This window comes from Phragmites australis, chromosome 16, assembly GCF_958298935.1.
Source record: "Phragmites australis chromosome 16, lpPhrAust1.1, whole genome shotgun sequence".
Lineage (NCBI taxonomy): Eukaryota > Viridiplantae > Streptophyta > Magnoliopsida > Poales > Poaceae > Phragmites > Phragmites australis.
In genome coordinates this window covers 15610155-15637253 of record NC_084936.1, presented here as the reverse complement: position 1 = coordinate 15637253, position 27099 = coordinate 15610155, and the positions used below count along the sequence as shown (strand labels likewise).

General features: G+C 40.7%; 1 protein-coding gene across 1 annotated transcript; it reads left to right on the top strand.

Moving 5' to 3' along the window:
* The first annotated feature begins 5280 nt into the window (after positions 1-5280).
* On the top strand, positions 5281-25158 carry LOC133895825 (zinc finger CCCH domain-containing protein 43-like). Its single transcript, XM_062336344.1, has 8 exons — positions 5281-5361; positions 5442-6092; positions 6614-6697; positions 6865-7050; positions 7159-7221; positions 20839-20943; positions 21094-21360; positions 24447-25158. The coding sequence occupies exons 2-8, from the start codon at positions 5511-5513 to the stop codon at positions 24981-24983; spliced, it is 1824 nt and encodes a 607-aa protein (XP_062192328.1). The 5' UTR covers positions 5281-5361; positions 5442-5510; the 3' UTR covers positions 24984-25158.
* Positions 25159-27099: the final 1941 nt, after the last annotated feature.

Below are 27099 nucleotides of genomic sequence, written 5' to 3'. Positions count from 1 at the left end.
ACATGGAATCTTAGGCCTTGAGCATAGGGATGTTGGTGATAGTGGTCATGATTATGTGGTTGGTTTAGTGTTTGCTCTAGTGACCTAAGTAAGAACCGGTTCGTGGAGCGACAACCCAAGAAGTTCCGTACAGACATGAGACTGATATGGGTAGGCTTAGCCGATTAATTAGGGTTCTTCCAGTGTTTTGTGGGCCAGATGGGAGGTGTGGATGAGGGAAGTTAATTCCCAGAAATCACAGGGCGCAAGAGGGGGCTTCAAGGTGGCAGCACCTGGCGGTGAAACCTGGAGTGTTGGTGACACATACTGGGAGGATTATTTGTAAAGGCTTTGTAGTAATCTCCTGGCAACACACCACTGGTGTGTGTATAGTGCTTAGCCAGCATTGCAACATGGAGACTTTAGTCATCTGCTTGCAGGTGATGAAATCATGACTCGTGGGAAAGTTGTACAACATCTGCAGAGTGTAAAATCTGATATATCAGTCATGCCCTCAATTATGGGAGACTCGGATCCTCACATGATTAGTTGGTTGTGGGTTGGTTATGGTATGGTGGTGGAATGAGAATGTTTATGGTCGTGGTTTTGGTTCTAGTACAGGGAGTACTAGGTTGTTGTAGTTTACAAGGTGGGGAGCTTTGTAAGGTAGTTGTTTGGTGGTTTGGGTTACATTCACTTAACGACTTCTTAATGCTTTCTAATTATTTTACTATTTTATTTACTCGCATTTATGCAAATATACCATGTGTCAGCCTATTCTTGATATAAGCCTGCATGTTATTACTTTACCACACTTGCTGAGTACTCAATATGCTCACTCTTGCTATCTCCCACAATACATATGCTGCTCAGTGGAGGACTTTCAAGACTTTCAAGACAACGACTTGGTGTTCTAAGAGTGTGTCTTTCGGTCGGTGCCTGTGGAGTGCTTGGTCGCCGATGCTTTCGTCCCACTGCCATTGTTTAGTTTGTTGTCGTTTAGCTAATAGAGTTGTTTAGGTGAAATCTATTTTGTAAATGTTGAATGTTTGTAAGTTAAAGTATTGATTTTGTTACTTCACCTATGATGTCCTTATGTGTGTTAAACTTCCTAAGCACACATAAGCCGCACTTGGTTTTGTCCGTTAAAATCGGGTGTGACACAAACCGAACAAGCGGTGAAACTGTATAAAACAGAATAATCTAGGCAAAACCCGATCCTAAACTATGATGGATACTGTGTATATATAGGGGGAACATGAGGAGATCAACCTAGGGTTGTGCAACCATGAAAAGAGTCATGCACAACCTGGACTCCGACCTCAGCACGATTACAAGACCCAACTAGGTACAAAATGGTGGCGTAGCACCTTATTTCTTTTACTCTGACTAAACTATAAGGAATATTTGGTTGAGCTCATATCCATTGGAAAGAACTCATCGTAAGCTTTCCAGAATATCCAAGATTGCCTAAAACGGACTTCGTATGAGAGACTTATGCCCGTTTTACTGACGTGTTGTCCTGCAACTCGACCACGACCACAACTTCAACCATGACCACGACTAGAGCTCAGCCTCGAGTCTGAGTAAACTTGGCCTTAGAGGGTTGACATCCGGGTAAGGTTGTGTTGCTCCTCCCACTTTCCTAAGCAATAAAACATCACAAGAATTTAGTAGAAATCCATCGAAGGAAGCATGAACAATGAGAAACGAGTTTACTTGGTGGTCTAATTGTCGTGCACGTGCTCTTATAATTGGACTTTGTATGATTTGAGGATTATTGGTGGTATTGATAGTATCCGAATGAGCCATGGGCTCATCAGGGACTCAAGAGATACTGGTTCATCCTCTGGTCTGCTCATGGGCTTCCCTGTACGCTCATGTGTTTGCTTCTTCGTCAACTCATCCAGTGTCTTCCAAAGAGCATCAAACTTCTGCTACTGGTTTTGACTGCACAACCTCTTGAACATGTTCATGAGGTTCTTGTTGTTGAATTGGCGAAAGAAGTTTGTACCCAAATGCACCACCTACTCTGCAGATCTAACCACACAGGTCCAATCAAACCATCATCTGTTCCATTTTATAGATCCTTAATTACCGCAAGCATCCCAGCATACCGGTCACATATAAGACACACATTCGACCGAGCACCAACAATTATCAATATCACATGGTACACAAACCAATACCAACTACTGCTGCTCTCACTCTCCATAAATACAAGTACCAAATGTAGAACTTGGTTATTCCCATCAACCCCAATAGCTGTTAGGATCTGTCTCGTGTACTTGCTGGTAAGAAAAGTATCGTTGATGCACATGATAGGCCGACAATGCTTGAAAGCTTTGATACATGCTCCTAATGCGAAGAAAGATCACTTCAAGATGTACTTGCCAGGTTTGAACAACAATGAGTGCTTATCAATGTCGTAATATGTCCTTGGGTTCCTTCGAGTAATGGTCTATAGCAAATGTGGCAGATTATCATATGACGCTTTGTAGGTCCCGAACCTCATCTCAATTGCCTTCCTCTTTGCCCTCCATGCCTTGTGTAGCTAATAGTGTACTTATACTCCTCCTCAATTTGCCTAATTATGGACCCTGGTTCATAGTTCAGGTTGTTCATAATCTGGACGTACATCACGTCGGCGACAAAGGCTGAGGTGATGTTCCTGTGGCTGGGCTCGAGTTCGTCCATCATGTAAATGTGGTCAACCACAATCGACACCTCCCAATAGTCAACCCACTTCTCCTTAAAATCGTGCACCCGTACGGGCAACCCACCTTCATGCACTTGACATAATATTCCTTTTTGCTTGACTTCAGAATATAAAACTATTGTTAAAGTGATGTCTCCCATTTTCATGGCCTGACTGGTAGGATACTTAACACCTTGGGTCACCTAATTCTGCGTATACTCCTAGGCTACCTGATTCCCCTCATTCACCATAAGATTATTGAAGTTGGGATTGTTCGAGTCAGCGGGAACGGGAGCATTGTCCTCATCATCTGAGATGTCATACTCAGGGGATTCATTAGCCTGAAGATCATGCTGCTCCATCTGTTCAATTAGAAGAGGGATAAGTTCCCCCACGTGTGCCTCACCGGTCGGTTCAATCAGATACTTTGATGAATGTGCACCATCCGGATTGACATCATCCTCATACTCTTCCTCATCACCCTCCACCTCTGCGTATTCCCCACCCTGCATCTACCCCACTGCATGCTTATTCTTCTATTGCACATGCAACATTGGAGGCCAATCTCTATGCACAACATCCTGCAGGCACCTCTTCCATACTGAATCTTCCCAGAGCGGGTATACCTCCCAGTACATACTATCTCTCACTCGATTGCTCACAATGCTAATGGTCATCTCTTGAACCTCGGGGTTTATTTTGAAACCTTGCATCAACTAGGCGTATAAGTGTCCAACATTTTTGTGCATGGGTCTCGAGATACCCTTGTCCATTGAGTGAAATATGGACAGAACTACCCCTTCTGGATAATATAATATTTAACTATCCCCATAAAAAATTCTAAGCTGCTACATATCCGACATACCTGGCAACCATCGACAAAAACAGTAACATTGTTGCTGCAGAACAGAAATAATTACGTAAAACTACATCTACAATAAAAAATTGATTACAAACATAGCCTAACATGTAATCAATACTGTAATAAAATATTCCCAAATCACTACATCCAACACCTCTAAATTATACATATATCAAACAAATTATTACTACAATATATCCAAATCATACATCTATTACCTAACATATGTCTAAATATAGCTAATTGCTAAAAATTGCATATAAAAAGGATCTAATTGCTAAACTTATCTAACCCTAATTCTAAAACTAGATCTACATTCTAACCTTCATCTAGTGGCTATCCTACTAGATTTATAAAAAAATCTAGATCTACCATCTAACCTTTGTCAAAACCTAGAACTAGTGGCTATCCTACCCGGTTTGTAAAAAAATCAGAGAAAAAATATATCTCTTTCCTCCGGCAGGGCTTCGCTGCACAATTTCCCCCTCTCCCATCCCCTCCTCTCCTCTCCTCTCCTCTCCTCTCCTCTTGGTTGTATTGGTGTGAAATGAGCGGCTGACGTCAGTAGGACTAGCGTGGACGAATTAAATACTCAAAAGATCTCGCCCATTCAACGGGCGAGTTCTTTTGTGTGGGTTCACCTGGTGCCGTAGCCACGGAGGTCTCGCCCATTTAGCAGGCAAGACCAAGTTCTCGCCCATTGAACAGGCAAGATGTTTCTCTCTCCGGTTATTAAATGCATTGAGCGCCGAAGCCCACAAGTTCTTGCCCGTTCAACAGGTGAGATCTTGTTCTCGCCCGTTGAACAGGCAACAGTAGCCTACACATGCAATTTTTTTAAACAGATCTTGAAAATATTAAACAAAAAATATATAAAAAATCGCTATAGCTTGCTATATAGTTGTGTTCACTGGTGAGAGAGGCATCGAATTGGTAACAGAGCAGTGTTATCTTCTTCCTATCATTACAATTCCTCATCCTGTCTCCAATTCTATGCTTCGATCCCCAAATTCTATTCCCCTAATACTATCCCAATTCTTCACCCTATCCTACCTGCTACATTTGACCAGGGATCACATACCTTCTATGGGAAAGCTAGATCCTCAAGTAATTAAGTGTATATTTGTAGGCTACTTATCTCGACCAAAAGTATACATGTGCTGGTGCCTTAGTAAACTACGAATATGGATGAGAAACTTTTGGAATCTGAGCCCTATTATGTGAAGAAGACTGATGCGAGTTCTTTATTTCAACGTCACCATCCAAACGGAAATGAGGATGATCAAGAGACGGTGAATGATATAGTTGTAATATGTAAGAAGGAAAACAATCAACCAAGGGCTAAGGGACTGTCTAAGGGTCAATTCCATATCCTTTAAAGAATTCCGAGGTGGGTGAAAGGAGAACAGGGAGGCACTCAAGGGAGGCAATAAAAGAGTACTCTGTGGGTTTATACCAGGGAAATGCAACAAGTGAAGGCATTCAAGTTCCCTGTGTTCTTTTGTCATTGTGTGCTTCCTTAGTGCTTCCTTGATTAAAGCATTCATAAGATGGATTTAGAATCTTGACAAGATGCACTAATCTTTTTCCAAAAAATAGGACATGGGCTTTAAGGAATGAGAGAAGCAGTACATGAAGCTAGACGGATGAGTTGACACTACTGTGCACCCACCATTGCACCCTGGGAATGTTCTTGATGCACTATAACGAGCCAGAGGCAGCACAGCCGGTACCTATAATGCAAAGAAGCAAGCTTGCCCTCTGCCTTAAGGAACGAAAGGAGAACAGAAGGACGTTCATCTTTTGTCAAAAGACATTGTTCGTACGTTTTCTTTTCCGTATTTGCTTTCGCTTATAGGCACCCATGCTCCTTCTGACTGCTTTTCACTGTGTTTTCTACAGCATTATTTCACAATATAATTTCCCTCTCTGCTTGGCCGCAGTCTCCTCCTCCCCTAAGCAACGCAGAGGATGCGAATGCCCCAGACAACATCACCCAGGCTCCATCACTGCTCCTACCACTACGTGACATTCGGGAGCTGCAAGCACGGGATGAACTGCATATCCCACCACCCTCCGAAGCTTTCTGAACCAGAACGGCGTGCCCCTGCCGGCGACCAGCAGGAACAGGTGCCGGAGTACCCGCAGCGACACGGGGAGCCCGACTGCTCCCACTACGTCAAGTTCGGCAGCTGCAAGTACGGGATGAACTGCATATTCAACCACCCTCCGAACCCCTCCGTAGCTTTACGGCAAGCCCACGAGAAGCAGGAGCCGGAGCCGGAGTACCCACGGCGCCCTGGGGAGCCCGACTGCTCCCACTACGTCAAGTTCGGCAGCTGCAAGCACGGGATGAGCTGCATATTCAACCACCCTCCGAACCCCTTTGGATGGCAACGGCAGTGGCACGCCCTTGCCAGCGACAAGCCGGAGCAGGAGACGGAGTACCCGCAGCGCCCCGGGGAGCCCGACTGCTCCTACTACGTCAAGTTCGGGAGCTGCAAGCATGGGATGAACTGCAGGTTCAACCATCCTCTCCGCAAGCCGGTGATGGTAAGTACGTTTGTCTTCGCAGGAACGTAATTATTCTTTATGATACGTACAACCTGTTGCTTTTTTTGCAACTATGAGTACGATGACTTTGTTTTACTCTTGTTTTAACTTGGTGTTTGAAGTCTTCTGTTTCTGTTTTTCACTAATTAATGGACAGGAGTACACTATATGTATGTGCCTTTAATATTGCTGAACTTATGGAACAACTCATTAATCTATTTTTTTTTTGCGGGAACAACTCATTAATCTTTGATAGATACCAATCTTTGTTCAAAGTTTGCAATATATTCAGTGAGGGTGCAGATTAAAAATCTTGTAGATTTAGCTTCTGTCCATTATTTATTTTGAACTGAATGATGGATGGTAACGTGCAAGCCCAAATATTTTCTGTACTATTTTTCTCACTTCCCCAGAAGGCATCAGATATTTCAAGAAAAAAAATATGACCATTCCTTACCTTTACAAATCGATACATTATGTTGTTTAGAGAATTCTGATTTTTAATACGAAATGTTTTTCAGCATTTTCCTGGGAGAGCATGCAACTGCAACCACCACGAAGTTGAGAAAGTGAAACTGAACTCTCTTGGGCTTCCACTTCGTCGAGTAAGTATTTCCGGTTCATCTAGTTTATTTTTTTGTCCACTAAAAATTTGACATGATAATTGTTCGATAGGGCTTCCTTCTTCGTCTTTTCCTTGCATTGTAAACATATTAGTTCTTTAACGAATTACAATTTTGTTGGTTTAAACCTAATGCATTTTATCTAGCAGGGGACAGGACTGTGTTCATACTACATGCGTACTGGAATCTGCAAATTCGGCACTAACTGCAAGTTTGACCACCCAGATCCTGAACTAGAACATGAGAATTGGGATGCTATTCAAGGATCCTCTCAGCAGAACTTGTACTCTTTGCTTGACCGTGAAGAATTGCATGAGCAACCTGTTCCCTTCATGGTAGTGCATTTTGGTTTCTGGGCTGTCCAATTATTTCTGTGAGCAACAGATGATAACTATGGTTTCCGTACTTCTATGCTATGCTGACTTTGACGTAATTCACTGCAGCTTCGAGACTCGCCTGTTGAGCGAGTCCGTTACACTAGGAACCAACTTCTTCAGCTGCGCGAGGTATTTGTTCTTTGCTACTTATTTACTTACTGTTTATCTGGCGGCTTATTTCGTCATATGAAATTAATTCCTGTAAGTGACATTTGCTTAGCATATCGTGCTGATTTTATTTTAAAGTTTTTCTATAGGACTGAGATTAGCAACTAAGTGAGTGAATATGCGCCTTAATAATATTTTTTAAAACCGATAGCTTTCTGCTATTTGATCACTTAACGCACCTCAAAACCTTAGCGAAAGCAAAAACACTGGAGAGACTATTTAAAAAGGGAAATTTTGAGATAACATGACTCCAAGGATGATATATGATCTATATGTTGCATTCAAGAACATTTTATGTGTTTTTTACGCATAAAAGCTTGTAACTTTGAATCAATATAAGTTATGTAGAGAAGAAAACTCCCAAGTTGATGGAATAGATGCAAGAAAATTCAATACCCACTTGTACACATAATTATGCGAATTTTATGCCTCTAACAACAAGGAAAATGATTTCACAAGGAGCAGAAGTTTTAACCAAAAAATCAAAACGAAAATAGCATCCAAAAGAAAAAACTTGCAACAAAATAGAGAACCAATAGAAAGAGACTAGAAAGAGATGAAGTCGAATACGGAAAGAAACTTGTACTTCATTTAAATAAGAGATCAACCCTATTCTACATAGATTACAAAGTAGTTTCCTCTCAAAAAAAGCTCTAATATATTAGAGAGGCTAAACGTATCATATTCTCTCCTTTAAAATCCTACTCTCAAGCATTTGTGGCTGGCTCACCCCCTCCCTACAAATTTTACAATCTATGTATTATTTCAATATATGTATTAATAGAATTTATAGTATTCTTATAGAATAAGAAAAAAATAAAGATAATAAACTATGGATTCTTTCTTTCTCTTCCATTCTTACTTTCCATATTAAAGTGTAGTTTTCTTACTTAAATTTAATAATATTAATCTGATATGCCCATTGGTGTTCCAAAAGTAACTTACCGGATTTCCGGAGATGACAAAGCAACTTGGGTTGACTTATACAACGTTGTGTACCCTCTATTTATAGGTCTCAAGAGTTTCCTTGGATGCTAAGTTTCTTTGCTCCTAAAATACCCCTCGCTTACAATGGCCTCCTACCTACCACAGGGATATTTTGGTATATATTTTGCTCCGTCTATTGAATGGTTATAACACCTTCACAACTTAGCTTCACCTCGACGCCAGCTTCACAATTATGCCACATGCATTCACACTTCCATAGTTTTGAGGCTAAATCATGAAACTGCGTCGCACGCTTCTGAATGCGTGACTCACAGATGCTTCCTTTGACCTCAAGCAAGCATCCCGATGTCGATGTTCACCGTCTTGAGATCTTGACCATTGGTAGGCCTCTCCCACTCCCGATCCCTTAGACTGCCTTATCACTTGCATCGGCATCCCATTTGCTTGACTTTGTCAATATTCTACCTTCATCATTCCTTCCATGTTATGCTTGATCTCCATATGCACAGCTAGGATCAACCTTAACTCCGATTGGCCTCCTCGATCGTTTGGTATGAAGCACCGCTTGGCTCCGATCTTTCCACCGTCGGTCATCAAGTTGCATCCATCACCTACACATTATTTACGCAAGCATGTATCTCTAACAACATGCAAACACCACCTGAAGTTAGTCCACATTGAAATCCCTGCAGAAATAGCAAGTCGCAACAAAAATGTGAACACTGGATGGTCTACACTCACGCAATTACAAGCACCGGATCATTCGGTCTGTACTCTCCCTTTGGCTTTGGAGTCCCTCTGAAAAATGCTCCAGCAATACACCGGTGTTCAGTCATGCCCATCACCGAACCTTCCGATAAGTACATCTTCACCAGACCATGATCTTGCAACATCTCTATTAAATGGTCTGGTGTATCCTCTGGTGTTCACTCTACTCTCACCAAACTGTCCGGTGAGTACATCTCCATAGGAACCCAATTTACGTCCTTCTCTGGAAAAATTAGTCCGGTGTGTATATTCCTTTATCACCGAAATATCTGGTGCAACATTTAAATGTTGCCGCTAGGCATGAATGCTCTGGTGTGTCCTTCCATAGAGCATCGGACTATGAGGTCAGAATAACTTTCCTCACACCAAATTGTCTGGTGAGCACATTTTTCATGGACTCTGAAATAGACAAGTCCAACTACAAAGTTGGTTAGTTTCAAACAAAAACAAACCAAAGAAAACATCATACCAAATCAACCTCATTGTCAATCACTCATCACACATGAACTAAGGCACATATCTACTTGGTTTCACAATCTCTCCCTTGATGAGTGCATGGAGAACATTACATAAAACAAAGAATGGTTTGAAGAAGGCACAAGAAATTCATCCAAGGGACCAAAAAACTCGAGAAAGAGCAAACCATGTCACTTGGCATAAGAAGGATTGAAAAAGCTCAAAAAAAGAAGAGAGGCAAGCGAAAAAACCTTAAAATCTCAGATGCATATGCTCCATACTCTCCCTTGATGAATGTACAATTTTCATTATGAATTTTCTCCCCCTTTCATTCTGCAAGATTCTTCTTTATAGATTAATACATATTTTCTCCCCCTTTGGCATTGCAAACATCAAGGACAAAATTCCTCCTCCTTTGATATAAAATGCAAGCCTACGAAACTTTTTATATAGATCACAAAGCATTTCTAAGGACTAGAGATGTCAAAGCACTATGAGGAGTAAGCAATATAACTCAAGGGCGCACAAAGGCTCAAGGTAATTCCATGTCATAAGCACTGGGAATGAAGCACGTTTTGATCATGTTGCTCCAAAAGATGTCACCACAAGAGCATCCACAGTTTCATTATCAGTGTAAAGATTAGAGAAACTAGTGCTATGTCAAGTTCAAACTAAGTAACAAAGTTCAACTTGATGGGTTATGCGAACACCCACATATCAATCCAAGCCTTAGTTTGACAAAATGAAGAAGAACATTCTTAATACAGAAGACACAAGTTAGCTTTATCATTCTTAGTACATTAGAAGGCACAAGTTAGATTAAAGAAACTAGTGCTATGTCAAGTTCAAACTAAGCAACAAAGTTCAACCTGATAGGTTATGCAAACACTCACATATCAATCCAAGCCTTAGTTTGACAAAATGAAGAAGAACATTCTTAGTACATCAGAAGGCACAAGTTGGCTTTATAATTTGATCATTTAACTAACCTTAAGTAAACTTAAGCAACCATGGGTTCACTTCTTTGGCAAACAACATGAAGCTTGAAGCCACCATATTGGATTCAATTTTAGCTCAAAACTTGATCATTCATTTTATTAACTCAGCATAGGATTTAAGATATGCAATTTTTCATAAAGCCAAAACAAATTATACCTTTGCGACACAAAAGAGCACATGCTCTCCTAAGGGTTAATTATGGGCTAAACATTTAAACAGACAAAAGTCAAAGACCCCAATTTGCTGAACTGAACAAAGCGCCCTAGCACAAGCTATTTACAGAACTAGCCCTAATTTAAGCACTGATCAAGCTAAAGTAAATACTTAAGGTGACATGTGATTAGATTCATATATCAACTTTTGTTCTTAGAAAATTCAAGCTTGCTCAACAGATTTTATGCCATGTCTCAAAAAGAGTCTAAGCTTGCACAAATTGTTATACATCCACTCCACTTAGCACAAATTCAAAACTAGTACAAGAAAATACAATGAACATACAAGTGAAGCTCAACTACTATTATTATCTTACAAAATGCTATACGATGCTAATGCAGCAAAAGTAAGATATAGTATATACAATGGTAACTCTGTCACACCCCAGGCTCTCCCCTTAAATAGGCTAATCTGGTTGCATCAAGAGGCTTAGTGAAAATGTCAGCTAGCTGGTGTTGGGTATCTATGTAGCTCAACTCAATGTCTCCCTTCTCATTGTGATCTCTCTCAAGAAGTGAAATCTCACATCTATGTGTTTGGTTCTGGAGTGTTGAACGGGGTTATTGGCGAGGCTTATGGCACTGGTGTTGTCACACAGAAGTGGCACACTCTTGAAATCTAACCCATAGTCCCTCAATGTAGCAATCATCTATAAAATTTGTGAGCAACAACTAGCAGTAGCTACATATTTTGCTTCAGCAGTAGACTGCGCAACGCTAGACTGCTTGTGAGAAGACCAACACATAAGAGAAGTACCTAAGAAATGACAGGTACCGAAGGTACTTTTCCTATCAATTCTACAACCAGTAAAATCTGCATCCGAAAAACCTCAAAGAGAGAGAAGAAAATGCAGAAAACCAAAGACCATACACAAGAGTGTGCTTGAGGTATCTAAGTATGCGCTTCACCGCTTGGCGGTAAGACGACCTTGGTGAAGCTTGGAAGTGGGCACACAAGCAAACAGCAAAGTGGATGTTGAGTCTTGTCGTCGTCAGGTACAGAAGGGAGCTAATCATGCTATTGTACTCTAGCTGGTCCACCTCCTCTCCATCTTCGTCCGGATCAAGCATGATCGTGGTAGCCATCGGTGTCGCCAAGGGCTTCGCATCACTCATGTTAAACTTCTTCAGGAAGCCCTTGGTGTACTTCGTCTAGTGGACAAATATACCTTGCTTGCATTGCTTGACATGCAGCCCAAGGAAGAAGTTAAGCTCGCCCATCATCCACATCTCGAATTTCCTACTCATAGTTTCTATAAACTTGGCTACAAGTATATAAGAAGAACCACCAAAAATGATATCATCCACGTAAATCTAAACAAATAGGAAATCAACGCCATGCCTAAGAGTGAACAAAGTTTTATCTACTGATCCCATCTCATACCCATGATCTAGTAAGAAAGACTTAAGTCTATCATACCAAGTCCTAGGTACTTGCTTAAGCCCATACAAAGCTTTTTTGAAGCTTGTACACTCTTTTTGGGTATTTGGGTTGCTCAAAATCGGGGGTTGCTTGATATAAACATCTTCTTCAATGAAACTATTTAGGAAGGCACTTTTGACATCAATTTGATACAATTTGAACCAATTGGATGCTGCAAATGTAAGGAGGATCCTAATGGCTTCTAGCCTAGCTACCGCTATAAAGGTTTCTCTAAAGTATATCCCCTCGATTTGAGTGAAACCTTGAGGCACAAGTCTAGCCTTATTTCTCACTATAGACCCTGTTTGGTTTTGAAAACCCATTTTGTGCCTATGGTGTGAACATTATATGGTGTCTCTACAAGGACCCAAACTTGTTTTCTCTCAAAGCTTTCTAATTCCTCATTCATAGCATTGACCCAATTTGAATCAGATAAAGCATGTCCAGCATCATGGGACTCAAAGGAAGCAACGAATGCAGAATCAGTAAAGTGAGCATGAGAAACATATTTAGACCGCGTTACCCTTTCATTGATGTCGTCAATCATCATCTATGGAGGCTATAGGAACTGAATGTGTTGAAGAGTTTCGCGCTATGAGATGATCTCCCCCTCAAATATTGCCGGTGCAGGCTCGAAAGTAGTTAAAGTGAAAGTAGAGGCTGCAGAACCCTCTGCCAGTATAGAAGAGACAGGAATCAGCTCGGGTGCAAGTGTGGTAGTAGAAAGTAGTGGATCATCCTGGTTATCCCCAAGAGCTGGAAGGTCACCATCTACAAAGATGCTTTCGCTCATCTCATGATCACCTGCACACTCAAGAACAGGGCTAGCACAAGTGGTTGACTCATCAGAGGTCACATCACAGGATTCCATAATAGTGTTACTATCAAGATTAAGAACACTGTAAGAATGACCATGAAGTGAATACCTCAAGAAAATACCATCGGAACAACAAGACTTGAACTTGTTAAGATTGTCATGCTTTAGGATGACGCAGCGACAACCAAAAACTTTCAAATGAGAAACCTTCGGCTTCCTCCCAAAACACAACTCATAAGATGTCAAATTCAAGATCGAATGCAACAAACTCTGATTTGAGATGTAGCACACTGTGCTAATGGCATCAGCCCAAAACTTTCTAGGAGTCCTATCCTCATCGAGCATCATCCTAGCTATCTCCACCAAAGTGCGATTCTTCCTCTCAACCATGCCATTCTATTGAGAAACACACGGGGTATAAAATTAATGCTCAATGCCATGCTCAAGACAAAAAGCATCAAAGAGATAGTTCTTGAACTCGGTGCCATTATCGCTATGAATTGCTTTCAATGAACCAAGAATTCTTTGAACAGTCTCAAAGCCAAGCTCCGAAAGTGTGGGAACACTTCATCCCTTCTCAGAAGAAAGAATACATAAGAGTAGCGAGAGAAGTCATAAAAAATGACAAGAACATAGCACTTTCCACCGGCCAAACGAACCCAGGAAGGACCAACAGTGTCCATATGGAGGAGTTTTCCTGATCGTTCAGTAATCACTAGATTGACTGGTGGGTGAGCAGCAGCAACCATCTTGCCATACTGACAAGGAGCACAAACAAGGTTCTACTCAAACTTGAGCTTGGGCAATCCTCGGATCAAGCCTAGGGCACTCAAACGAGTAAGCAAATCAAAGCTCATATGCCCTAGTCTCCTATGCAACATCCAAAACTCAGAAGAAGGTTGAGCAATTAAACAATGAGAAGAACCAAGAGACTAAAAAAATCAGCTCTAAAAACTCGCAACTCTGGAAATCCAACAAGTCAAAGTGCCAAAAGAATCAAGAACTCGAGAGGTATTGCGTTTGAAATGCACTTCCAAGTCCTCATCCAACAATTGAGATACAGAGAGAAGGTTGTCTCCCAGATGTTCCACCAAAGCCACATCCTTGAGAGTGAAATACTCATTCACTCTTACCATATCTTTAGCTTTCACCCTTCCTTTCCAATCATCTCCAAATGTGATGTACTCATGTCACTTCATAGGAGTGAGGCTGGAGAACCATGATGAATCTCTAGTCATATGGCATGAACAACCGGAGTCAATGAGCCACTTGTTCTCTAGGCCTCTGCCTGCCTCACATGCGAGAAGAATAGTAGGTGGATGGCTTCGTATTAGGGTTAGTCATAAACTTCTTGGGAATACAGTATTGGGTCATCCGTCCTAAAGCAATAAAAGTAGGTGCATTTAAATTAACATTAGCACACTGGGGCGAGAACCATGAAGAGGAAATCATGGTCCACCAAAACGCTAGAATTCAAAGCCTCTTACATGTGGAGAAAACCATATGAATCATGGTAAACTCCATGCCGGGCAAAACCTCTAGGAAGAGACTGAAAATTGTCTAAAACTCATGGTAGAAGCTAGGAAAGGGCTCATGTACACCAACAGAGGGGCGATATATATCCCTGGTGCTCCACTCCCACTCACGCCTCTCATCTCTCCTATGGCAAAAGCAAAACCCAACAAGATGACCCCCTCTCTAGTAGTAGGTGTAGTGGAAGCGTCTCTCGAGAACTTGACTGCCAGTCACTCTAGGCTCTCTCACAAGTGTCCTCATCTTAGGATGTTGAGTTCTCTTGGGTTGTGGTGTGGGTTTCTTCTTTGTAGGTCAAAAGCGAGTGGAAACAGTAGCGTAGAGCCACCAACCGATGATTCAACACCTGTGAAGAAGTCGTTGTCACCCAGTGCCTTGCCACTAACATAGGACGAGGCCTACGATGTGGCACCACCACCACCACTTCCACTTGGGCATCTGGTCCCCATGATCAGGACCTCGTCTGGGTCCACATCTCGAACACCCACATTCTCGACTTCCGTGTCGGGCTGCACATGCTTGGGGAGCTTCATGGTTTACGATGGCCACCACTATGGTTTACGACTAGTCAAAAAGAAGATGGAGTAAAAAAACAAGAAGGTTCAGAGACTTACTGACAAGATCCTCTCTTGGGCATTGACCTTCATTTCTATGATGGGGACTAGGACATTCGAGCATCTAGACTTAGGGGCTAAGTTGAATAGCAACCTGGTCCTTTGGTCCACCATGTTCGGTAGAAGCTCTGTGAAAAACAACAAACAAATATGGCTCGTAAGATGTAAGCCTACAACTTCCTGAATAGCTACTCAGTATCGAATCGGTACCTATGTCACCTTCTCGGGCTGGGTCCATCTCAGCCGTGAACTATGAAGCAACAGAGATCCTCAACTTCAGAGGGCTCATGTGGCGCTTGATGAAATTCCTGGTGATGTCGTATGCCATCAACCCTTCTTCTTCAGATACCAAATCTTGTCAATGTGGGTTCAGTAAATGGCGGTCTCCATCGGCTCCTCTGATCATACATCCCTCTTCAATGGAGCTAGGACCTAGCAAGGAAGTCCTAGTGGGTCAGGTTGGCAGTAGAACTAGTTCTTGTGCCACTCTGACCAGGAACTCTTGGTGGTGAAATTAGTATACTCCTCCATCTTTACCTCCCAGAGGCGAAATCCAGTGCTACCGATGACCTTGCCCAAGAACCCCTTCAAGAGGTAGAAATAAATAAATGGATCGAGGGATAGGTGCATGCCCAAGAAGGCCTTGCATAGATGTGCGAAAACCCTAAGCATGACAATGGAGTTGGGGTAAAGGTGGATGAGTTCAAGGCCATACAAAAACAAGCACCTCAAGGATAGAGCTGGAAGGAGGATAGCAACCGTAGTGAAAGAAATCGAGGAAAACTACAGTCCAGGTGGTATTTGGACTTGGGATCATCTGCCCCGCCCCCTGTGCACAAGCAATTAGAGCCTGAGAGGGGATTATCTCATCATGCTCTGCCTCTACCAAGGCCTCCTCTGTAATATCGGACTCTTGCCAGGCTGAGATCGTGCTTGCTAATAATAAATCCTATCTTCCCCGTCCTTTCACAAGAATGAGATGATATTTTTTTAGGCAGCTCAGAAATCCTACTCAGATGGAATACTTCTCGAGGACTTACTTGTGAACTTAGAGGCATTCGGAACCCCAAATAGATGATCTGAGGACCCCGAGAATCCGGTTGGATGTGCCATCCTAATCAGGAACCCGAGTCTTACTAGATGATACAGTCAAACAAAATGCTTATCTTTGCTCACCAAGTATTTTACCCATCGAAGCTTCATTTCATGTACTGGTGGGGGGCTTGACGATGACTAGTATGTAACTACCATATCCGGATACCCCAGAGTTTCCTATCATTCTCGGGGAAAATCTCTATCTCTGGGAAAGGGATCCCTAGATTAATAGAAACAACCCATAGGCACCCAGGATATCGTATAAATAGGGAAGTTTATCACCCAGAATAGGAAGAAACACTCCAAAGGACATACGATACTCCCCTATATATATATATATATATACGGAGCCTAGGGACCCTGCAGAGAACATGTCAATATGAGAGGAAACTGAGATTGAAGCCATTACACATAAGGAAGCCGCTCGACTAGGTCACATCCACCTAAGCTAACCATGCACCCCCTTGTAACAGTCTCAAATATCAATACAAGACAAACAGGACATATGGCTCTCTATTTGTTCCCTTGATTCATATACTCGAAGCATTCCCCATATCTTTTATAAATTTGTAAGATCGGTGGTCATCAATCGTTGACACTAAGAAATGTTCCTTTTCGCGAAGGTATTTGTTCACTTGAACACTTTATGATGGTAATTTTCAAGTTGCGCATGATTTGCGATGGCAGTGTACAAATTTATTCTAAAACAACAATGTGGCTCAATACACTACTACAGAAACCCACTTCACTGCCGGCTCTAAAACCCTCTTCACTGCCAGTTTTGGAGCCAGAAGTGGGTAAAGGGCAGTGATAGTCGAGGACTATCACTGCTGGCTCCGTGGACCAATAGTGAAAGGGGTTATCACTACCGGTCGAAGGATTCGGCCGACAGCGATGCCCTGGGTATCACTGTTGGCTGGTGGTTGCAGTTGGCAGTGATTCTCAAGGCATCACTGCAGGCTGAAAGCTTCAGTCGGTAGTGTTGTGCCTCCCCCTTCTACTTTGGCGCTGTCCTCCCTATTTCTCCTCGGTCTCTCCGTCTCTCTCCCACTCAATACATGCATCCAATAAGACATAAGTAATGTTAATCAATAATAAAGACACATTCATTAATATATAGTAATTCATGTCACACATATATACATAATAGTTCTCACAGATCACCCCCGAAAAGTCAGTCGACACATATGCAAAATAGGCATAAAGGTACTAACAATTGACATATTTGTCTTACAAGTCACATCATCTTACATAGCAAAATAATGATGATTACAACGAGAACTAGGATTATAACATATTTACACATGACATCACACTGTTTCTTATTTTTGAAGTTAGCTAATTTTAGCTCGGCTTAGATGATTTGACTGTCGTATGCCGCAACAGCTTCATTTTTGGACTTGTATCCTTTGTAACATGCTCCTTTCAATCCATGAACTTGTGTATAGCATTCCTCCCAACTGGAGAACACTCCACTTTGCCGGTCACGATGGACAACATACCATGTCACAGCAGTCCTAAATTTAAGATAATAGGCATAAATGATATACTGGGTAGTGCTTTTCATACAAACTCATCATGACAGTACATTGATCAATACTAAAATAAGCATAGCATCAGTATCTATACATTAGGGTGTGTAAGAAGAAAAGCAACAAATGAAAACAAAAATTAGTCACCAGCATCAGATGCAACCACCATCCAGCAAAGAGTCTATTATTTGATTGATCCATATCAGATTATGGAGATAATTATATATGACTACAAGCTCTACTGCGATAGTGAAAAGATGTGCAAGGTGCATGTGTAATAACCATCCCAGTCGAGATTTGCGGTCATATGTATGGTAAATAGTTCTCCAATTTCATCATTTGCAAAAAAAGTAAAACAAATATGAAAACAGTGCAATTTTTTAATACAAGACATAACAAGAGTTGAACTATGCCAGGGCTGAACAACATACCATGTCATAGTAGTCCTAAATTTCAGAGAATATGCAAAAATAATAAACTATACAAACCATACTAACACCAAAAAATATTACTGTGAAGAAAAGATAGTGTTCATGTTACATTACAGCACAGTGGCTTAAGCAAATGGCCTTATTAGGACTTCAGTACTTGAGAAGAATGCTAGCTTTCTCTCCGAACAGGTAATCAGTACTAAAGTCTTAGAAGTAATAAAGAAATACGACCTTGAGCCATATCATCATCACCACTATTTTATTGTATTTCAAAAGAAATATTTGCTTTGATCTCCGTAGAGAGCATGGCCTTATTAGGACTTCAATAATTTGCCCCAAGGTCCTCCACTGTCCTATCATATCAATGTACAGACCTACACCTCTGGTAAATAACATTTGAGCTTAACAAAAAAATTCAAGCTCCAATTGCTGAGATTTCAGTGAATACATCATAGTCAGGGCAATGTTTCCGAGATTTCAGCTAGCAAATAGAACCTAATCTAGTTCTTCAAAATTTAAGATATCATCATGGACATGGCTACTATGCCAACAAAGTGCACAAACTATGAACAGAACAAATAAGAAAGTGCTGAGGTAGGAGAACTGAATATCAGTTTGTAAAATGACTGCTCAGAGAATCTAACATAATAATTTACCAAGTATCATGTATATTAGACAGACTTTGAATTCATAGTAGCACACATCTAGGGATCAATTTAACATGTATTGCACTAGATAGCCAAACAACATTGATTTTTTAGTGTATAGGTACATAACCGAACATACAACAAGTAACATCCAGGTCTATGCTAGTGTACTCAGAAATCAAACTTAGTCTCAGTGCATTCTTTCATCACAGAGCATAAAACACATGTAAACTGCTGTCCAGATTAACAGAGTAGGGAGGGAGGTGATGATAAAGTTTACCTTTGCTCTATCGGTCAGTGAGGCGGGCAGGCGTAGTCGACGGCGGCATGAGCGGGATAGGGGACGTCGGCGTCCGTAGATGGCGGCGTCCGTAGATGGCGGCCTCCGGGACGACAGCATTGGGGAGGATGCGGCAGGGAGGAGGCGACGGGAGACGTCTCGGCGCGGAGGGCACAGGCTGGGAATTTTTTTCTAAGTGTCAGAGGGCGCAGCTGTCGAGCCATTTTATCGGGGAGTGCTTTCACTGCCGGCTCAATATGAGCACCGACAGTGAAAGAGTACCTTCATTGCCAGCTCAATAGGACGACCTGCAGTGAAACTACTTTCACTACCAGCCCAATAAGTCCATTGGCAGTGAAAGTAGTTTCACTACCAGTCCAATATGTATACCGGCAGTGAAACCTCTTTCACTGTTGGTATCACAGGGTGCAAAAAAATTTGTTTTAGTTTCACGCGCGTGCCCAGAGAATCGAACCCATGACCTGCACCGAGTAAGAATGAACAAACCGCTGGGCTTCTCAAGAGTTTTCGATTGAGTTTATACTATCTATATTTATTAACATTCTGTTGACCTAAAATTCTAATGCATATTTATTTAAATTTGATAGAGTACCTTCACTGCCGGCTCAATAGGACGACCGACAGTAAAACTACTTTCATTGCCGACTTAATAAGTCCACCAGCAGTGAAACTCCTTTCACTATTGGTACCACGGGGTGCAAAAACTTGTTTTAGTTTCGCGCGTGCACAGAGAAATTTAAGCTTCCATAACAAAAGTGAGGTATAATTGCATCTAAAATAAACTCATACATAGTAATTAATACAATTTAGCTACTTTGTCTTAACGATTCGCCCTTCATTATAATCACATTACATAGGGAGGTTCGTTGGTGTCTTCCATAGGACCTAGGTTTGTACTATTTATAAGGTGGGGAAGAAGAGGATATCGCTGCCGGATCATATAATGTGCCAGCAGTGATGTAGACATATCACTGCCAGTCAATAGATTAAGTCGGCAGTGATAAGGTGTGGGTGCATCGTTGCTGGCTCAATCCATCAGCCGGTAATGATGACCCTTATCACTGCCGGTAAATAAGCCACAATAACTAATTCTTCCCGCGTGGCTTATCAGTCGGCAGTGATGCTTCATCACTGTCGGCCCATGAGGAACCGGCAGTGATGGACCGGCATATAAGCCCAGTTCTGTAGCAGTGATAGAATTCATATCATTTTAGTTGTTGGATTTATGAAATGAATTGATGTAGCGGTCATATTTATTAGTAAACTTTTTCTTCTTTTCTCATATTCCTATCTTACCTCGAATTGGAGGGACAACAAAACAAGTATATGGGTAATTGAACAATATGTGTAATAAGAATTAAAGATATGAAAGTGGAAGCAATATATCTAGCCTACATAATAGTTTCATGGGTGATAGCATTTTTAATATTTGTCTTTGTCAAATGTGAGGAAAGAGAAATGATTTTGTATTTGAGCAACTCGTTCTTTTGTTTTATGTGTTGACTCCTTTGTGCTATCTGAATTATGTAAAACATGCTTTATTTTAGTGTAATCTTCCCTTGCATAACAAATTGGTCTTCATTGGGATGATATATGATTCCCTATAGAGGAGAACATGACGCTCCTTTTTGGTTGCGGATATGTATGGTTCCCTGAGAGGTGCAGCACAATGTATTTTTATCTATCAATAACTGTTACTATTTTGTATTTATATCCAAACATTTGTTTAATTCATTGTATGAACATTTTAATTCTCTTCCTGAATGTAACATCTTTTCACATTTACATGTTTCAATTATAAGGCTTCACAAATTGTTGATGTACCTAAAGACATCTTGGAACTCAAGAAAGACATTGATGTAGAACTTCTTGATGAAGATCATAGTCGGGCTCACAATGACTGGAATGTGAGAACTCTTCCTTTTTTTAAGAGGCCGCCTTATTTCATTTCGTTTCTACTGATCTAATTTTCATTTGTGTTACCAGGTGTTATCTGTCACAGTTTGACCATTGCAGTTTTTCTTTTCTTTACTATAGCTGTTTTTCATGTTGGTCAGGTACAAACTCAGTCATATAATCGCTATGATCCAGCAGACAGCCGTGAATGGTGTTCACGTTCTCCACAAACTCAGTCATACAAACGCTATGATATAGCAGACAGCCGTGAATGGCGTTTACGTTCTGCACAAACTCCTGTGGCTGTTAGTGAAGAGAAATCTTGGAACAACATCCCTGAAGCGGAAGAATCCAATGATTCAAGCGGGAAGCAAGAACAACTTTACAAGCATGGTCAATTGTGCTTCCAGCTTGAATCTAAAGCTCAGGTACCCTTACGACAAAAGCGTCAATATTTGTGCTATCAGAACCTTGACTGAGCTTCCTTGTTCTGTAGAGTTTTGTCATCATATATTTGTTGGATTGGTGCAGACTAGTGGGGGAGGGGGGGGGGTTTGGTAATGAATAGGCACTTTCAAATTTCAAATTCAAAAAATAGCAGAAGCAAAGCACTCGAAAAACCAAGTTAGCAGGGCTTAGAACTCTTGTTATGGCAGTTGGTTCAGCTAGACAACGTTTTGTGCTTGGCCAGGAAGGTCTGCCACCTATTCGTGAAAATCTGCAATCCTTTTTAGCATACAAAAATCAACATGACAAGAAGAGAGTACTGACACAATTATTGGTTCATAGCTCCATGTCCCTTGACATTTGAGCTTTTTTTACCATCCATGCAGACGTACCAAGAGGTATCACTAATTATAAGAGGGATGTACCAAAAAATGGTAGCTAAGGTACCAAATTTTAGTATCTCCCAAGTTATATTTTTGGTACTACTTCTCAAGGACCATGAAAAAACTCTTGATAAATCATATAAAAGTTGAGAGAACTACGTAAAAAACAGACAAATAAGACACAAAATGAGTGACAGGTCATAATATAACCTGTCACTTATGATAAAAATGACATATCATAGTTGTGACCTGTCACTTATGACTTATCATAAGTGACGGGTCACAGTTATGACCCGTCACCTATAACTTTTGGTAATGAAGGTTAAAAGGATAATATATCCGGTTTCTATCACAAGCACGCGATAGTTGAGGTGGTAAGGGAGGCGCACGTGAGGCTCTGGGCACGGGTTTGAGTCCCGCGAAATGCACAGACCAAAATATGCTTGAGAATGATGTGTATTGTGCATATGCGATGGGCCTTGTATTAGGGTGGCTCTCAAGTGAATTTTTTTTGACTTTTTTCATGTCTAAAAACACGAAACATATTCATCAGTCATAAATGATGAGTCATTGTTACGCCCCGTCACTTATGTTCAGTTATAGATGACGGATCAAAGAGAAGACCCATCACCTATGATATTCATTGGTGACAGGTATATACCCGTCACTCATGACGACTTATCAGTGATGCGTTTAGAGTGATTGGTGCGGGACCTGTCACTCATGAGTGTTATCACCCGTCACCTATGTCCCCTTTTCACATTGTGGAGCTTTATTAGTTTTACTCCAAGATCGATAAAAACGTGGTTGAGACAAAAAAAAATAAAATAGGATCGACTCATGAGATGGATCATAACCGGATCATATAAGATGAATTCTCACATATCAACACTCCAATAGCTTTGAATACTTCAAAACTTTTGCCTTATTGGCTAGCTGCTGAAGCAAAAAAATGGTCACATATCACATTGTTCAGGTACATATGCAGTTTTTAGGACCCTTCATTTGGGAATACCAGAAAATTGAAAGCCATTGGGGCAAGATTACATGCTGTATGAAAAAATGACAGGCTCAGATCTCTCATGACATCAGTCACGTACACCAACTCCAGTTCCTTGTCTTCATTACCTTAGGGTTCTCGCAATACCCTTGGCATTTGCGCATCTGCACGACCTCACAAGCTCAGCTGTGCCTGAACTGTGTTACTCTTTGGTCATCTTGTTGCCGCTGGCCTGTATTTCCTTCAGAACACCTACAAACGATAGACAAAAATCTATCATGTAGCACCGCATGATACAAAAAATAACTCATAACTAGAATAAATGGACATGTATGAATAAATAAAATCTGATGTGTCAGCATAAAATAATTTGTTGTATCAAATTTATGAGACATGTGAACTACATGAAAAAACCTTCAATCATGGGTGATAACCGTCATGGTTGACGGGTCTCGCACCCGTCATCCCAGACGCGAGTTAGGACTCATTACTTATGAGATCATTAATGATGGATCGTAACCATAATTAGTTACTAATAAAGATCATAAGTGACGGGTCATAACCATGACCCGTCACTTATGACTTGCACGGGTTGTAATCTTAACCCATCACTAATAACTGATGAACATTTTTTATATTTTTTGACACGAAAAAAGCCAAAAAAATATTTTTTTTCATCTAAACCATCCCAACGCAAGCTCATCGCCACTCGCCACGGTTCACTAGCTATTTTCCACACTATTTTTATAATCTGTGTTTTGTGGGAATCGAACCTGGGACCTCCCCTCACGCGTGTAGCCACCTTGACCTGATGAGTCATCATTAGTGACAGGTCACAACTTGACCCGTTGTGACCCGTCACCGATGAGTCATCATTAGTGATGGGTCACAACTATAACCTGTTATTATTATCATCAGTAATGGATCATGTGACAATCCGTCACTAATTTCGTATCTCCTTTGTCTGTTTTTCACGTAGTGATGATTATTTTAATTTTTTAAAAGCAGCTCAAATTAACTCTTCCATGTTGCCAAGTTACTCAGCATTAGCATGTTACGCTCACATATGTGCCAACAAGTACATAGTTTTCGGCAAGTCCCGAACCGTCTGGAATGGAACATATGTGAGCTTGATTTCTGAGGTATTTTTCCATGAAACCTGGTTCTTTATATTATTTTGGGTGTGTATATGCACACAAATTGATTTTTTTCTAAAAGAAAAACTCCAAATTGGGTTCAAATCAGCTGTCGAAATTAACCGTAGTGTATGAGCTCCATGTCATCCCAATATTTTATCCGAAATGTATGTAAAAACCTTAAGTACAATTCATTGCTCAATAAAATTCTGTAACTTTATATGGATGACAACAAGCAAGGAAAACTAGACTGGATTCCTTTTACCAATAAAGTTTTTTATGATATTTGTGACGATGAGGTTTCAGCTGGAAATCGACCTACCAACCATTCGAATGTATACAACTTATGTGCCAAATCCAATAAAAAAATCGTGAGCAATTCAAAAAATCAGGTGGGAGTTTTGAAGAAATACTTCCGCATTGAAGACAGTAATAGTGAGCATGGGATGGATCTAAAAACAATATCTGCAGTGGAAAAATATGAAGGCATAAATTCGTTTTCATCTATAGATTTACTGAGCCATGCTATCCTTACAATTGTTTTTCAGGCCATGATGGATTGCGAGAAGTGTCGCTTTACACCACTAGAGAATGTCCATGTGCCAAATATAATGTTTGAGGATATGCTGGATTCAAGTTCAACAGCGCCTGAAGCTAATTTGGCAATCAATACTACTATTGGAAGCAAGCAAGATTCCCGTGATGCAAGCATTATTGGCACAAATGATAAGGATGTTCTTAAGAAATCTGAAGAGGCAATGTTAAGAAAATCTTCTAATCAAGAACCAAATTCAACGAAGCCTGAGAAAAATTACATGCATGAAGAATTCAATCATCCAGTTGACTTTGGTGATAATGTGAGCCCAAGCAATTCTTCGGCATTATTGAGGATTAATCAAGTCGGATGCAGTATTTCCGAGATTATGGAGTTAGTTATTGAAGCTGGAGCTGTGGAGGGCAGTGATGAACATTTTATTGCTACCCAATTATTTATTACACCAGAATATAGGGAAATGTTTCTGACTCATACTACTACTCAAGGAAGACTTGGGTGGCTTAAAAAGATGTGCCAATTGAAGAAATAACTATAGGGTCTTCGTTCAAGTGTGCCTACTTCTACCCTAAAAGATGTTGATGAGACCATTTAAAAGTGATGTATTCATTAATGCTACTTAATTTTATTTGCTTGGTAATTTATGATGTAGCTTATCAACCCACATTTATGTTTGATTTTGTTTGATATATTGAGATCTTATCCTTTGATTTGTGTTGCTAAAGAGGGTGTGTTGGTATCCTTATCTACTGTGACTTGCCATATGTGGTATATTCAATAGTATTGTGGTATTGCTACTATTTATCTTAAGAGGCGAGACTTAACTAAGGGTAATGTTCCAGAAGTTGCTGGAGATATCTGAAATTTCACCTCTTAATGACAATAGTGCATCTCTCAGGGTGTAGTGGTGGGTGCACAGTGCTGTGAATTGGTCCATCTAGCTTCAAGTACTGCTTCTCTCATTTGTTAAAGCCCCTGCCCAAATTTTTGGGAAAAAAGAATAGTGCATCTTGTCAAGATTCTAAATCCATCTTATTAATCCTTTAACAATGGAAGCACACAATCACATAAGAACACAGAGAACTTGGAGCTGCAGGGAGTTGTTGCTCCACTTGTTGTATTTCCCTTGCTAGTATAAACCCGTAGAGTACTCTCTTATTGCCTCACTTGAGTGCCTCCGAATAACCAACAACTTCAAAGTTATTAGATTTTTTAAATATGAGCATATAATGCTTAGTGAATTGCAAATAGCGAAGGGCTTCCCAGTGGTCCAGTCCTAGATTTGACTTATTTTTGTCAAGCATCTCGGTTACGAAAGCTATGTCAGGGTGCATATATACTTGAGCATGCACAATACTTCAGACGGCTGAAACATAAGGAATTGACTTTATCTGATCAAATTCATATTAGTTCCTCTGATATTGAAATGTCCCCAACTTATCGCCCTTAACAATAGGAGCAGGCGAGGCAGAGCACTTATGCATATTGTATTTCTTCAGTACTTTGTCGATGTATGCCTTTTGAGGCAGAGCACTTAAGCTTCACCGAGATCCTTCATATTAATATTAGAGAAAATAAATCTCTTGATCTCAAACAACATATCCTTATTACTGCTAGCCAATAAGATAGCATCCACATAAAGAACTAAGATGCTGAATTTTGCCCCTTAAGCTTTACATAAATACAACTATCAACTTTATTTTCCTTCAAGCCAAAATTTCTAATGACTTTATCAAACTTGAGATACCACTGCCTAGACGCTTGCTTTAGACCATAAATTGATTTCTTAAGGCGACATAACATATGTTCCTTGCCTTCCCCGACAAAACCTTATGGTTGAGACATGTGAACATTTTCTTCCAAGTCACCTTTAAGGAATGTCATCTTGACATCCATCTGATGTAGCTCTAAATCATAATGAGCCACAAGCGTCATAATAATTCTAAAAGAATATTCTCTTTATGAGAAGCCTTTTCCTACGAACCTCACTTTGAACCTTTTCATATTTCCCTTAGAGTCAAGCTTTGTTTTGTAGACCCATTGATAGCCTACTATTTTGGCTCCATCGGGAATTTCTACTAGGTCTCATACATCATTATCACTCAGACTTTAATTTATCCTTTATAGCATTAAGCCACTCAGGCGAATTCTTAGTCATCCTGGCCTCTTTATACGAGTTGGGATCTTCTGCCTTCCCTATGTCATTAACATCCTCATTCATATAGATAACATAATCATTCAAGATGACAGGTCTCCTATCACATTGTGATCTCATGATCAATTCATTAGGCATTATAGGACCAGGAATGGGTACTGCAAGGGACTACTGAGGCTAATCATTAGGTACATCATTAAGAATTTCAGAGATCTCAGCAGGGGGTGCACTGACATTATTTTCTACTAAAGTGCAACCACCTGGGGCACATGAACGTATGTCTCTTGTATCAGCAGTGCAGGAAGATAAACCCGCTTCTCCTCAAGAACAAATCCCCTGTGCTCCAGATCCACGTTCTCAAAAAACACAGTGTGTCTTGTTTCTATAAACTTAGTGATCCTATCTGACAGTAAAAGCTAAACCCCTTTGATATTCCAGAATATCCATTAAAGTGATAACTAACTATCTTAGAATCTAATTTCCTAATATGTTG